Source organism: Lepidochelys olivacea (assembly GCF_965140295.1).
Source record: "Lepidochelys olivacea isolate rLepOli2 genome assembly, chromosome: 24".
Taxonomy (NCBI): domain Eukaryota; kingdom Metazoa; phylum Chordata; order Testudines; family Cheloniidae; genus Lepidochelys; species Lepidochelys olivacea.
In genome coordinates this window covers 75,739-92,098 of record NC_140434.1, presented here as the reverse complement: position 1 = coordinate 92,098, position 16,360 = coordinate 75,739, and the positions used below count along the sequence as shown (strand labels likewise).

At 40.0% G+C, this 16,360-nt stretch overlaps 1 protein-coding gene across 4 annotated transcripts in view; it reads left to right on the top strand.

Annotated features, from left to right (window-relative positions):
* The window catches only part of SYT11 (synaptotagmin 11), a 45,209-nt gene extending 34,179 nt beyond the window's left edge, over positions 1 to 11,030 (top strand). For 3 of the 4 annotated variants that reach the window (XM_084613239.1, XM_084613237.1, XM_084613240.1), the window contains exons 3-4: positions 3,068 to 3,191; positions 7,935 to 11,030. In XM_084613239.1, coding sequence (XP_084469365.1) covers positions 3,068 to 3,191; positions 7,935 to 8,245 — 435 coding nt within the window. In that variant the 3' untranslated portion in view covers positions 8,246 to 11,030. The remainder of the gene's footprint in view (positions 1 to 3,067; positions 3,192 to 7,934) is intronic. The other variant, XM_084613238.1, reaches the window with a different exon arrangement.
* Positions 11,031 to 16,360: the final 5,330 nt, after the last annotated feature.

The following is a 16,360-nucleotide window of genomic DNA, read 5'->3' as shown; positions in this document are numbered from 1 at the left end:
TTAGCTCCTAAGTGAATGCTGAAAATGGTACTTACGTGCTTTTGCAAACTTTAGTCTGGATCAGTAGTTCTGCAGCACAAGGACTGTCCCCAGCATCCAACTATAGTTGGATCATAAAAACACCCCCATACTGGGACAAGCACTCCAAATCTACTAAAGGTCAAGATTTTAAAATGATAGAAGTACTGTAGTGCTCCAGAAGTGAATGTGTAACATGGAACTCTGTATTTAAAGTTAATTATTCCATGGCTATTAAACATTCCTACCTGATGCTTATATTCTGCATATCCCTCACATTAGTATTTATATTACAATGGTATCTGAAGCCTTCAGCTAAGATCAGGGCCCCATTGTGTTAGTCCCTGTGAAAGCACATAGTAAGAGACAGTCCCTGCCCCAAGGAATTAATCTGAATAGATAAAATAAAGGGATTATCATCATCATCTCCATTGTACAGATGAGGGAGAGAGGCACATAAAGATAGGTTACAGTGGTCAAGGTCATAACAAAAGCCTGTGGCTAAATTGGGAATTAAACTCAGGGTGTAACATGTAATTACTAAGCAACAATTATATTGCGGAATGTATATTTATAATTTTCTTCCCAGAGGTGTTTACATTGTTTTGTATGGCAAAAACTATTAAAATTGTACAAATAAAAAAATGTTGATCTATGGCAAAAGGCATTATTATAATCTGGCACCATTATTAGGCAGCTTTCTAACTGGTATTTGGGAAGTAGGAATTACGACTGATAATATAAAATCTCATTCTGTTGGGATTCAGAAATTCCTCCAACTGCTTTTGAGGGACACATTAGCTCTGAGCTGAAATATGGTAAAAGCAAGTTTTCAAAATTGTAGGATGTTGTAGGCTTGCTAGAGTATACAGGGTCAGAACATGGGGTAAATGGAAATTTTAAATGAAGTAGATATCATTATTTCTTCATATAATTGTTAATGTTTTTGTTTGTTAATTGTTAATGCTGATTTTGGTGAATAGATGTGGTTAAAAGGGTGGCATAATCCCCAAGAAAAACTGACTTTTCTTCTGAATCAAATAGTTGACACATTACTCAGGGCTTTGGTGCTAGATTTCACATTTTGCAGTTATAGTGCATTGTATCATAACTGTACATTCTACTGTACAGAACCAACATCTTCTGGGTTGTTATAACCCCTGCTTCGAGTACTGCCTCTGGAATAAAACTGTACAGTGTTGTTGTATCTGTGTTGGTCCCAGAATATTACAGAGACAAGGTGGATCTTTTATTGGGCCAACTTCTGTTGGTGAGAGAGACAAGTTTTTGAGCATACACAGTTCATCAGGTCTAGGAAACACTATAACGCACTAACAAGCCGCCCCCCAATGACTCTCTTAGAGGGCTATTAACAGGCCATTTCACCTTGAATGGTCCCTTGAAATGTGTTTTAACTATTTATGCTAAACCGTCTATTCCACCTTGTATTTAACTGAGACACAAAGAAGAGCTCTGTGTAAGCTCAAAAGCTTGTCTCACCAACAGAAGTTTGTCCAATCAAAAATATTACCTCACCCACCTTGTGTGTCTGGTATAAAACTAACACATAACAGTAGTTTCAACTCTTGGGATTGCTGTATCTGTGAAATTCCTGCAGGCAGTGTTCCTGCCTCTCTCTTTCTACAAAAAGAAAAGGAGGACTTGTGGCACCTTAGAGACTAACCAATTTATTAGAGCATAAGCTTTCGTGAGCTACAGCTCACTTCCTCAGATGCATATCGTGGAGACTGCAGCAGGCTTTATATATACACAGAGAATATGAAACAATACCTATTCCCACCCCACTGTCCTGCTGGTAATAGCTTATCTAAAGTGATTTCCAGCACAAATCCAGGTTTTCTCACCCTCCACCCCCCCACACAAATTCACTCTCCTGCTGGTGATAGCCCATCCAAAGTGACAACTCTTTACACAATGTGCATGACAATCAAGCTGGGCTATTTCCTGCATAAATCCAGGTTCTCACATCCCCCCACCCCCATACACACACAAACTCACTCTCCTGCTGGTAATAGCTCATCCAAACTGACCACTCTTCAAGTTAAAATCCAAGTTAAACCAGAACATCTGGGGGGGGGGGGGGTAGGAAAAAACAAGAGGAAACAGGCTACCTTGCATAATGACTTAGCCACTCCAAGTCTCTATTTAAGCCTAAATTAATAGTATCCAATTTGCAAATGAATTCCAATTCAGCAGTTTCTCGCTGGAGTCTGGATTTGAAGTTTTTTTGTTTTAAGATAGCGACCTTCATGTCTGTGATCGCGTGACCAGAGAGATTGAAGTGTTCTCCGACTGGTTTATGAATGTTACAATTCTTGACATCTGATTTGTGTCCATTTATTCTTTTACGTAGAGACTGTCCAGTTTGACCAATGTACATGGCACTTTGGATGGGCTATCACCAGCAGGAGAGTGAATTTGTGTGGGGGGTGGAGGGTGAGAAAACCTGGATTTGTGCTGGAAATCACTTTAGATAAGCTATTACCAGCAGGACAGTGGGGTGGGAATAGGTATTGTTTCATATTCTCTGTGTATATATAAAGCCTGCTGCAGTCTCCACGATATGCATCTGAGGAAGTGAGCTGTAGCTCACGAAAGCTTATGCTCTAATAAATTGGTTAGTCTCTAAGGTGCCACAAGTCCTCCTTTTCTTTTTGCGAATACAGACTAACACGGCTGCTACTCTGAAACATCTCTTTCTACAGTACCTCCTGGTAAGGAAGGCTGGCACCGATGTAACTGTAAATACTGAGTTCACGTTCCCCCAATTCTAGCTGAACATCAATACTTTCAAGATAAGGAGAAAGCTTTCCCAACAGGAGCCTCATAGTCCCTAAGCTGGTCATTGTTTTCTTTTCACAAGCCAACCTCTGAGGCAGTGATCCTCATTTTTTCCATTGTGAGACACCCCCTGGGAATCTCCCTCCCATCTAGCAATATGGGAAGGGTACTGTGGTCATGACCTCCTGGCACCTACCTGTTTATTACTTCCCAGGTCTTCCCAGTTGTATCTGCTTCTTTTCCACAGAAATGCATTAGCAGAGGAGAGCTGCAAGTCTCACTGTCTTACCAGCCTGTTGCGCAGAGAATGACTGTTGTGGTGCTGAAAGCTAGACATTTACCGAAAATGGATATCACTGGCCTCTCAGGTAGAAGCTATTTTCTCCAGCCTATTAATAGTTTACTGCACTCCACCTGATGCATAGTTTGTTCTTCCCTGTAAACACAAAGGGAATGCTGTAAAATGGAGTGTTAATTTAGACTGTAGTTACTGATCAGTTGTTTATTGGTTAACGCATCAACTAGATCTGAAGTGTTTGTTCTTCCATTTAATGCCTTGAAGTCAGTGCAACAATAAAAATTTACCCCACACAGGCACTATAGAGAACAACTTTTAACATGGTATGCTGTGAGTGTGTCAGTACAAAGGAGGACTGCTTTATTTTCATCCTAGTGTGTGTCACACTTCTACTTGCAGTATGAACAAAAAACAAACTGCTTGCTGGGGACGAAAATACAAGACAGAGGGTTGGGGTGGGGGGCCTAGATGGAGGTGCACAAAAGGCAGAAGTGCTTAATAAATATTTCTGTTTGGTATTTGGAAAGAAGCAGGATGATGTTTTCATACTGCATGAGGGTTAACTTTTTTTTTTTCCAGTCCAAGGAGGATTGGAGACCGCCTCTACTAGGGATAAACATTTTTAAGTTAGCAGGCCTTGATAATTTGCACCCAGGGTCCTAAAAGAGTTGAGTGAGGAGATCTCTGGCCTGTTGGTGGTAATTTTTAATAAATCTTGAAATACTGAAGAATCTAGAAGACGGTGTGAGTGCTAAAATCGTGCCAGTATTAAAAGAGGGCAAGTGGGATGATGCTAGGTAATTAGAGGCTGGTTAGTCAGATATCAATTCCAGGCAAAATTATGGAAAAGCTAATAAAGGATTCAGTAAATAAAGAATTAAAGTATGGGAATATAATTATTGCCAGTCAACATGGTTTTATGGAAAATACATCTTTTCAAACAAATATCCCATTCTTTGATTAGATAAGTTTAGCAGAGAAAGGTAACTGTAGATATAATACATTTAAACTTTTGTAAGCGTGATGGTTCTCGGGGTGCCTAGAGCTATGAATTACCTTGTTTCCCCATGCCACCAGCATGAGGGAATTATGCTTGTTCTTAACTGGGTGTCAGTCTCCTAACACTGCTAGCCTGTTAGCTACTCAAGCACTCTTCTCAGTGCTATGACAGCCCTTACTTTGCCTTGCAGTTTAACACTATGTCCACCTCAGTCCCCAAGTCCCTTTGAAGCATTCCCCTGTGATATCTAGCCCCTAACACTAGCTACTCACAGAACTACCAGGTCTGCTATTCCCAAAGGAACAGACCATACCAGCTTGTAAAATTCCACTTTGGGATCAGCACTTTGCTTAACATCACAGCACTTAGCTAGCTATACGTATAGTGAAAACAAGAGTAAGTTTAGTATCAAAGATTCAAGTGATAGTGAGTAAGAATATTGGAAACAAATGGTTGCATATAAAAGAAGATCATAATATACTTTCTAGAGACTAAACTTAATTACCAGGTTAACCTCCTGTCTAAAGAAGTTTCTCTCACCTAGAATCCTCTTAAGCAATTTAAACCAACGTTGGCTGAGATCCTATTTTTATTAATGAAACTGTGCTGTTTGTTTACTTCTGAGGTCAAGGATGAAGGAATGTCTTCTTTGCTTCCTAGTTATACCCCCAATGTTCATTGTCTTAGCTCATAGCCAGAATAATGACACGACTTCCGTTTTGATTTCACAACTCTTTACAAGTTAATAGACATCCCTTGTGTCAGTTTACAATGCGTAATTTGCATCCTGACAGAGGAAAACATCTTTTTCACCTTTGCTGGTGACTAATACCTTGAGATACAAACTTTAAAAACCTTTTCAGTATATATGCATGATGCTTTACATAGTATCTGTATACTCAGTGTTTTTGTAGTAATGTGGGCCCCAGGATATGAGACACACGGGGTACGAGAGGTAATCTTTTATTGGCCCAACTTCTTAACTTAAAAAAATCACCGCACCCACATTGTCTCTATAGTGCCTGTACATACTGTGACAGGATCAGGCCAGATGGCTACAGGAGAGTAATAGAAGGCAGATGTATTAGCCCCAGGCTAAGTAGGTCCCTTTTCCCTGGGTAAGGTAACAGGGAAGGTTCCAGAACAATCAGGAACCTTCTGGAGACAATTAAGACAGGCTGATTAGAACACCTGCAGCCAATCAAGAAGCTGCTAGAATCAATTAAGGCAGGCTAATCAGGGCACCTGATTTTTAAAACCTGGGTTTTAAAAAGGAGCTCACTTCAGTTTGTGGTGTGCGTGTGAGGAGCTGGGAGCAAGAGGCACTAGGAGCTGAGTGAGAACGTGGACTGTTGGAGGACTGAGGTGTACAAGCATTATCAGACACCAGAAGGAAGGTCCTATGGTGAGGATAAAGAAGATGTTGGGAGGAGGCCATGGGGAAGTAGCCCAGGGAGTTGTAGCTGTCACACAGCTGTTCCAGGAGGCACTCTAGACAGCTGCATTCCACAGGGCCCTGGGCTGGAACCCAGAATTGAGGGTGGGCATGGGTTCCCCCCAAATCCTCCCAACTCCTGGTCAGACACAGGAGGAGTTGACTTGGACCGTGGGTTCAGAAAAACAGCCAAGCTGAGGGCTGCCGTGAAGCTCCAAGGCAAGCAAATCCGCCAGTAAGCACAAGACCCACCAAGGTAGAGCAGGAACTTTGTCACAATAGGTTTCAGAACAATATTAATACCAGAATGACACTGGCTTTTATTTGAGACCTCACATTACATTCTTTGGTGAACTAGAATGTAAACACCAACCTCATGAAATTTCTATAATTGCTTCCCAGTTGGCTTAAGAGGGCCGTGGTCACAGAAAGGTACTTGACTTACTACTGCATGACATTCTAATTAAAAAAATAGCACTATACACATCAAAGCACATTAAAGGGCTTACCAACTGGCCTACAGCTCTCAAAAAGTAGTTGTAAATGAGGAATCAGCAAAATGGGGTATTCCTAGTGTAGTTCTGCATCCATCTGTTCTAAGCTCAACACTAATAATTATTTTAAATATTTGAATAAAAATTACTGTTGATAAAAATCTGTAGATACTGAAGACCTATGTTAATGTGGACACGGTAGTTAGAACAATCTGGATTGCTTGATCAGCTGTGTGATGGGTTGGGTCACAGAAACACCCTTGGGACTGCCACCTGATGTGCTGAGACTACCTCTGAGCCCGTTTTCCCTGCCAGCTTGGGACTGCAGTACCCTGTTGTAACAATGCTGCCCGTGGGAGCCAGCTGAGGTCACTCAATCAGGGTGAACTGCAAAAAAACGGGGCAGACAAACCCCAAACGTTGGTGGATATTCCAGAATTTAGATTTACCAAGCCAGCCCAAAACAGCCTCTGTATTACCTTACTGGTTACTCAGAAGGCCGAACAATGCAGTTCCCTTAAACTACCCAGCCGCAGGCCTCCATCCAGACACACATGTCAAACATATGATGAATTATTCTGAAAAAATCTTATTTCATCATACAAAAGGTTCTCCCAATCCCAAAGGATCAGCCACACACCCAGGTCAAACAACAACTTAGATCTTACCCAAAATACATGCTTATAGCCAATTCTTATTAACTAAACTAAGATTTATTAAAGAAAAGAGAGAGAGAGAGTTGGTTGAAAGATCAATATACATATAGACTTGCGTTCAATTTCTTGAGGTCCAGATACATAGCAGAGATGGTGAGTTTGTAGTTGCCAAAAGTTCTTTTAGAAATAGTCCATAAGTTATAGACCAATGTCCATATTCAGGGTGGCTCCAGTCAGTGATTGAGGATTTCAGTTCTTATGGCTTAGGGTTTCCCCTTCTTGAAACCCAAAGCAGATCTGAGATGAAGAAGGATCGTGTCCCAGGGTTTTTATACATTTCCAGCAGCCTCTTGGCCTGAGAAAACAATAGGCTCAACTTTCCGTCTCCCAAATATCATGGCAATTAGCATAGGGTAATTTATCCATTGAACAGTTCAGATACAGGTTACCACAACCTTCAGAGAGACATATAGACAATAATACTATTTTACTTAAGTGTCTTCCTAAATATTAATACTCCTTTTTTGATCTCTGAATCAAAGCTATAGACAAGAATTGTTTGCTTACATCACAAGACCTGAGCAAAAATCTACCCTTCTATCTCTAACCATGCAGGCTTGCATTTCAAAGTTCTGTTTATTTACATATCGTCCTAACCAGTCTTTAAAGTTCAGCCATGGGTCAGGTCAGTCTGTGAGTTAACTAACTCTCCAGTCCGCCATGGAGACTGCCAGTAACACAAGGAAGATGAGCATTTTTTCCTCTCAAAATAATAAAACAGTTTTTGATTGGGAGGAGATTGGGAAGCAGAAAGTTAGAACAAAACCTTTTTTTTGCTTCTTTACCCAGTATAAAGGCGGCCTGAAAGGGCACAAACTTCCTTTTCTTTTTATGTATATTTTTGCTCCCTGTATAGATCTCTTAAAGTTTTTCATTTGGGGAATTATTCATCGCTTTGGTTCTTCACCTGTAAGGGAACCAGGGATTTAAACAAACTTTCTCAGATATTTATGGGACAATAAACTTTTATTTCTGATCAGAGTCTCTAATTTCCACGGTCATGGTTTGGATTTTAATGGAAGTGGTATAAGTGGGAGGGCAGCCAAGGTGTAGGGAGCTATGGGGCACTGTGATGTCTAACCTTTAATTCATTCTTGACCTCTTAGACGTACTATTCCAAAGAGTATTATTAGGCTGTGTTATTGGTTTGCTTTTCTCTTTTCTCTGGCAGACCCCTATGTTAAGGTGAACGTTTATTATGGGAGAAAACGCATAGCAAAAAAGAAGACCCATGTGAAGAAGTGCACTTTGAATCCCATCTTCAATGAATCCTTCATTTATGATATCCCTGTGGATCTCCTTCCTGACATCAGCATTGAATTTCTAGTCATCGACTTCGACCGCACCACAAAAAATGAGGTGGTAGGTCGGCTGATTTTGGGAGCACACAGCATCACCACTGGTGGCGTGGAACACTGGCGAGAGGTGTGCGAGAACCCCAGAAAGCAGATTGCCAAATGGCACAGCCTGAGCGAATACTAGCAGAGGCTGCTGCAGCAGCGACTGCTGGCTCATAGAACAGACTTAAACCTTGTTTTAGTCATAGAACTAAACTTTCGTAAGATGCAGCTGATTGGTTCTCAAGTGATGTGATTTTGCAGGGCACTAAAATTCTTAAAAAGCATTAAATTTAAAAATACCACAACTATATGTAAGTGTAATCACGCTATTGCATGCCTAATACAAACTAAAATTAGTGTAACTTACCAATATCAAGTTGCAGATTTTAATATTATCTGTTACTATGGAAGTTGTGTTTGTGCCGAACTGTCTTTGCTGGTATTCACCACAACTGCCCTCTCTTTATTAGGCTTCTCCCAAAGTTTCTGAATTCTGCTGTTTAACCTCTAGTTTCTTGTTAGTTCATCTGCCTATAGATTCTTGCTGTTCAGTCCTTTGATTTGGAAGCATTAACTGCATTTTCATATATAAAAGTTTAGAATTCAGCAATAGTGCAAAGACGTACAAGGAAGAATAGCTCTCTCCTTTTAAGAAAAATGCCTTGTAACCTGGTATTGGAATATTTCCCTTTGTGATGTATTTGCTATAGAGCTATAAAGTCATGCTTGAAGGTATAAACATCTAAAATTGAAATATTAGCAACCTGATCACTTTGCTTTTGCCATATGGGACTTGGTTCAGGATAAATATTTGGTGCATCCCGAATTCCCACAGAGCACAAACTGTATTTTATTCAACTCTGTATATGAATAAAGGGTCCATACAGAACATTATAAACTAAATGTGTAAGATTCATTTTAGGGCGACTGAGGCTAATTCTCTAAAAGGATTTTGAATTCTACCTAAGCATCATCTTTTTCTAGACTGACAGTGACATATCTGAAATTAGACAGGAAACTTTATGCTGGAGAAAGGCTTTTAATGAATATAATCAAATAATTAATGATATAGCCTCCTCCACATTTGACTTGAGATTATATTAAATGTACTTCTTTACGATTTGTTTCTATAATAGCCAGTATTCAAAGCATTAGACTTAATTTACATTGAGAAAAATAAAAAAACCTGTCTTCTCAAAACATGAATTAAACTCTCAAATGAAAGTACAAAGCATTCTGAACTATCTTTACGTTTTTGGCTTCCAAGAATTAGAATTTGCTTACTGTCATCTTTGGAATTTAAAAACTTTACTGGATAACTGTGACTTGTAGCACTTTGTAGAACATTTGCCTGAATAGTCAGCAACTTCTTTGTACAGAAGGACATGGACCCAAGTTCTGTAAAGGTAAACAAAGGGTGGAAGCAGTTGCACTAGATCTCACTGTAAAAACACTGGTCTAAACTTTTGTACAAGATATCTTGATAAAGTAATCTGATTTGGCTTCCTATAAACAAGTCAATTTTTAATTTTAAACATTATTGGCAAGCTGATCATAAACAGTTATAACAAGAGACCTAGTAAACAGCTCCTCTGCAGGGATCTGAGTTTATTTTTAAACACTACACATTAAAAACAAAGAAGAATTGAGTGGGCAGAAAGGCACACAGAAGACTGCAAGTTTTCAGTATTCATTTTGTTGCTTCCATGCAGCCACTGTTCTGTGCCCTGTGGAATGTAAATAATGTATCATAAGTAAATTTTTAAAAATTCATTTATCTGTTTACAGTACTTGAGACCACTGAATTTTAGAGCCCTGTTGGAAAAGCATGATCCTCACAATGTTCTTACTATTGAAAGTAGAATAACTGAGCATGTCTTAGCCTCCAGTTTCCTCTCAAGCCATAACATAGAGCAACGGCTTCTCGGTTGGCAAACAACCTAAGTTTTACCACCCATTAATCTCTCAGCAGCACTTTCTGACAAGCTGTCTTTGGAAAGTTGAATCTTTCCACTGTCAGCTTTTGTTGATTGTAGGAACTCCCTTAAAGAGAAAGAAAGTTTCAGTTTAGCTGTGGCTGTTAATGGGTCCAGGACTAACAGTGATGTTGAGACTGAAGTCCTCTCAATATTTCTAAGACTTGCAGTGAAGTAAATACAGTGCGGGCTTCTCCATATGATTTATCAGGACATCTCAATCTTGATTCCTGCTTGAGGTTACAGTAGATTTTGATCTTTGTCTTAATTCCTTTGTAGCTCTTACTCTATTAGTGGCACTCAGCCATGAACAGGAGAACAGATTTTCATCTGGAAGCTGGTGTAGATCTATTTGAATCTGAGTTTTTACACTGAGCAATCTGATTGTTAAAGGTTAGGATCTATCACTATTCCTTCCACATTCTTCCCCCACTATAAAAATGATTACTTGTGTACATTCCATTCAAAAGTAACTAAGAGGTTCCCTTTTTGTCTTCAATGTGAAAAGTATACTTAAGCCTAGATCATCTCCTTATTCCTATTCCTTAGTTGAAAAAGGAAAGACTAACATCTTGTCAAGGAAAAGTGCTCAGGGTAATTAAACTTAGGCTTATTGGACAGATGTGAATAGCTCCATTACTCCTCAAGAATAATGGAAAACTGAAGATGTGCAGATAATTTTTCTTTGGTGTAAAATTGACAGTTACTGACAGCTGCCTCACGGTGGCATCTCCCAGATGTGTTTTTTCTTTACCTTGTGTCTTCTGTTGTAAAATTAACTTGGACAGTTACAACTTTGTGGTAAAAAAAAGTTGAAAAGCGAAAAAAACTAACTTGAAATGTGTGAAACTGCATAATACTGTATGCTAATCTACAATATGTAATGCTATCTTGTATGTTGAATTTGTTAACGCACGTTGAGTGTGCGAATAAAGATTGATTCACTTTAAATAGCTACTGACTGTGGACCGTTTGTAGAAATCAGAAGAATATAAATGTATTTAAAACATAACTACACCAACTACTTTTAAGAATTAATTTCTAAAATTTGTGTTCCTGCCATAACCTGTTGTTTTATAGGAAGCAGCAGCTCATGTACAAGAAAAACATCAAAGTAATAGCTGAGCAACATCAAATGCAGAAACCAAATTAATGAAATCTACTTGTCCCTTCACTGCATATGACTATCACCACCACCACAGCCCAGTGTTTGGACAAGATCAGCTCATGGATGAACAAAAGCTGTTCGGAGTGGAACCCAAGCAAGACAGAGATGATGCTACTAAGCAGAGAAAAACCACTCGTGAGAGTTTGCAGTCCTGATGCAGGCTCCTTTTGTTGACAGTGCACAGCCGCTATTAATTAGTTCAGTCTGTCTTTTAGGAGTGTTCCTAGAATACTAGCCCTGACACTAAGCTCTTACATACCTGCATCAAAGAGCTGGTCGCTTTGAACCAGGAGGAGGTCAGCGTGTACCAGAGAATTTTTTAGTGCATGGTAGCAGTGTCCACACAAACAGTTTGTGCATGTCATGCTAGTTCATTTTAGATTTACTTCCCAGTTTGCCACCCACTAACTATTCGTCTAGATGAGCCCTAAGCCTAACACTTTCTACCATTTCTGGTTGGCGAGGAGATGTTGGTCAGTCCTGAAAGACAGTGATCTGGCCACAGTTATACACTCCTTCATCAGCTCCCCTCTGGACTACAGTAATACAATATATCTGGGCATGAAGCCTTCAGCCCTTAGGAAATGCCAAATACAACACAACACTTTAACGCGTCTCCCCAGCAACATAGGCTACTGTGAGCACATTAAATCTGTCCTCTGCTTGTTTCACGGGCTTCCCACAGACTATCAATTTAAGTTCAAGGTCTCAATCCTCATCTTCAAGACACTCAATGGCCTCAGTCCAGAATATATAAAAAATTGCCTAAAGTCCAGGATGAGCACCATGGTCAACAATTCAGCACCTCAAGCACAATGAATTTTCTACCATATGGGGAAAGTTTGTCTATGTTGGAGACAGCTTTCCCAAGGGACTGCCACAGAAACTAAGGACCATCACAAACCTCACTACTGTCCGCTTCAAGTGCAAAGTGCACTTATTTGATCATGACTTCACTAATATAAACACATAGCAGCATGTATATTTAAAAAAACCTTACTAGAACAAAACACTACATTACACACAAAATTTCCCCCCTGGGGGAAGGATGACAATGTATGACGCACATGTGATAAATGTTACTCACGTCACTACTGGAAGATGCGCAGATACCACAGACTCCTAAAAGTGCAGGTGAAATTTTTAAGTTAATGGTGGAATTCAGTCCAATTTGGCACCTGATGCATGAATTAAATTTCAAAGAAGCTACCACAATTACCTATGAATCTGACAGTTCTATATACACATATCAAAATAAATATCTTGCAACAGGGATCTTAGTTATCGAAACAACTAAATTTTCCACTAGTTATTGGTGTTCTCTGCACTTTGGTTCTGAGGTTCAGTGTCTAATCAGTGTCAACTGCCTGTCATTATCTCAATAACTGTGCAATATGTGTAATGATTGGCTAATAATGACTGTCTGCCAAAGTATAAATGTTTGAATAATAACTAGTTATTTTCCACCAACTCTACTGTAAACATTAAAATCTTTTCACACATCTCTTCTTGGCTTCCTTACTTAGTGCTCACACTACCTGCCATTAACAAATATTCCACCTCAGTGTTTATCCCCTTCAGCTGAAGTAGAAACAATCCAAAGTTTACATAAGATAAAAAACAAAGAAAATGGGTTTGACAAACTGTGAAAAGGGAAACAGTTTTAAAAAACAAAGAAGTTCAACTATCACTCATTTCCCTCCTTTCTTTGGGTCTGGCTCTTGATCCCACTCAAGCAGATAGAAATTTTGTCACTGTCTTCAATGGGAGCACAATTCAGCCTTTCTGCCCCCGACACTTCCACCCCAGGTAACTCTTACACCTCAACAAGTTTCTTATCAGCACAGTAACTCATTTATGTTTATTTCTTCATTACAAACTCCACATCAGGAATCTCTTGCAATTGTGTCTTGTGGAAAATATAGGCTTTGACGACAGCCAAAAAAAAAATTAAACTCCGAAGTCTGATTTAAGGAGCGTCCCAGAGAGGACCAGGCAGTGGTTCCTCTTTCTGATCTCAGGGAATACAGTACAATACACCAGGAATAGTTTCTTGTTCATGTAATAAAATGGAGAAAAATAAAAAAAGCTGGTAAAGTCAGACTTTACCTGAACCTTCTGTAAAGTTTTATGGCATAAGGGATGAGGTAGCTTCTGGGTCTTTGTGAGATTACGGGATAAACTCTATTTCTCCTTGAGTAAATCTAATAATCTTAAACCCAAGTCATTTGCCTGTTATATGTCTTAAACAACCTTTCTAGAATTTTTATTCTGTACTGGTAGGCTTTGATTTTTCACTATTATCAAGATTGCTTTTAGATTTTTTTTTTTTTTTTTGCTGCTTATCAAAAATAAGTCAGATGTAAAGATTATTAGCCATTCATCTTTAATAAGGCCATCTAGTGGTTTAGCTCCTACAATGCAAATCAAGTTACAAGGCTTCCTGTCATGTGCTTTTATTGTGCAGTCTCACTTTGAAAGACATTACCTAATTCTATTTACCTTGGCTGGGCTGTGGACATTTCAATATCACTTCTTTGTTGTGACAAAGGGATAGAATGTGTCTGTCAGCAAGAGACACCCATAATTATTTTTTCAGGGACTATCTTTGCTAGGTTTCAGAGTAACAGCCTTGTTAGTCTGTATTCGCAAAAAGAAAAGCAGTACTTGTGGCACCTTAGAGACTAACCAATTTATTTGAGCATGAGCTTTCGTGAGCTATAGCTCACTTCATCGGATGCATACCATGGAAACTGCAGCAGATATTATATACACACAGAGATCATGAAACAATACCTCCTCCCACCCCACTGTCCTGCTGGTAATAGCTTATCTAAAGTGATCATCAAGTTGGGCCATTTCCAGCACAAATCCAGGTTTTCTCACCCTCCACCCCCCTACACACAAACTCACTCTCAGCTAGCCTTATACAAGTGAAAGGCAACTGGCTGGAGAAAGAGAAATGGGAAGGGGAGGCATGGGACTTGACAACTCAACTACCTTTAGAAAAGGAAGAAAACAAGTATCAGGAAGTTGCCGAAGGCCCAAAGGTCTCAGTGACCCATCTTCCAGACAATGTTTTGCTTAATTCTTCTAATCCTGAAATTGTACTAAGATTGCTACTTTAATTTGTCAGGCATTTCAGCAATTTTTTTTTTTAATACTCTACAGTACAATGGTTCTAACTCCTAAAACTTCTATCACAACATAAAAAGGAGTACTTGTGGCACCTTAGAGACTAACAAATTTTTTTGAGCATAAGCTTTCGTGAGCTACACAGCTCACTTCACGAAAGCTTATGCTCAAATAAATTTGTTAGTCTTTAAGGTGCCACAAGTACTCCTTTTCTTTTTGCGAATACAGACTAACACGGCTGCTACGCTGAAACCTATCACAACATAGACATCCCGCTGTATGCGATACTACTATAACTGACTTTGAAAAGTCACAAACAGGCACACTGATAATCATCATTAACAACTATGTCAGCAGAAGCTTTACCTTTATTCATAGCAATGATAATGTTATGTTACGTTACATCACCGTTTCCTGTAACATATTAAAAAAAAAAAGGTGACAAGCCTGAAGCAGCACCCCAAAGTATCTGAAAAGATTTTTCCAGTACATTTGAAGTATGAGGCAGACAAAGAAATTAGCATAACTAGATATATACATTGAATAAAAAACTCCCCAGGAAAAGACAGAGAGGTAGCAAGAGGTGCACTGTACTTTTTATTTTTTTGTAATCAGTTAAAAAGTAGCTTATCTTAATGCAAGATCCAATATACTGCTGAAGTTGATCAGGGGTAGACATAGGAAAAGGAGGAAAATTTTTATTAGAATAGTTTCCTACCTTGATAAAATCTAAATTATGTTATATAGCTTCAATGTATAACTAGCGACAACTTTCTAAAAAAATGGCTACTCACTTCTCGTAACTGTTGTTCTTTGAGATGTGCTGCTCATATCCATTCCAATTAGGCATGCGCATGCCATGTGCACAGTCATTGGAAATTTCTTCCCCTAGCAGCACTCATTGGGTCGGCTCTGGAGCACTCTGGAGTGGCGCCTTCATGGCACTCAATATATGATCCTGCCGAGCTGGTGCCTCCTCAGTTCCTTCTTGCCTGTCACTCCGACAGAGGGGAAGGCATGCGGGTTTGGAATGGATATGAGCAACACATCTCGAAGAACAGTTACAAGAGGTGAGTAACCATTTTTTCTTCTTTGAGTGATTGCTCATATCGATTCCAATTAGGTGACTCCCAAGCCTTACCTAGGTGGTGGGGTCAGAGCTAAGGAAACGCTGATTGTAGCACTGCTCTGCCAAAAGTCGCGTCACCTCTGGCGTGCTGGACGATGGAGTACTGAGAGATAAAGGTATGCACTGAGGACCCAGTTGCTGCCCTGCAGATTTCTTGCATCAGGACCTGGGCCAGGAACGCTGCTGACAAGTCCTGGACCCTTGTGGAGTGTGCCGTTAAGAGCCAGGGTCACTACTTTGGCCCGCTCGTAGCATGTGCGGATGCATAACGTGATCCAGGAGGATATTCTTTGAGATGAGACCGGGAGTCCTTTAATCTGGTCTGCCACCGCTATGAACAACTGGTTCAACTTTCTAAACAGCTTAGTGCACTCAATGTAGAAAGCTAATGCTCGTTAAACAACGAGGGAGTGCAGCCTCTGCTCCCGGTTACTGGCATGAGGCTTAGCTTAGGGTAAAAGAAAATGTCCTGGCTGGCGTGGAAGTACGACACCACCTTGGGGAGAAAGGCCAGGTGCAGCCTGTGTTGCACCATATCCTTGTGGAAAACTGCGTAAGGTGGGTCAACCATGCAAGGTGAAAGCCTTTAGCACAGACACCTTCCTCACAGAAGTAATGGTGACCAGGAAAGCTACCTTCCAGTACAGATACAGGAGGGAGCAAGTTGCCAGTGGTTCGAATGGGGGCTCCAGGAGTCTGGAGAGGACCAGGTTAAGGTCCTGATCTGGGGATATAGGCGGTCCAGACCTTTGAGGAAGTGACCAACCATAAGGTTGGTGAAGATGGATTGACCAGATGCTCCTGGGTGGAAGGCCGAGATAGCAGTGAGGCGTACCCTTATGGAGGACG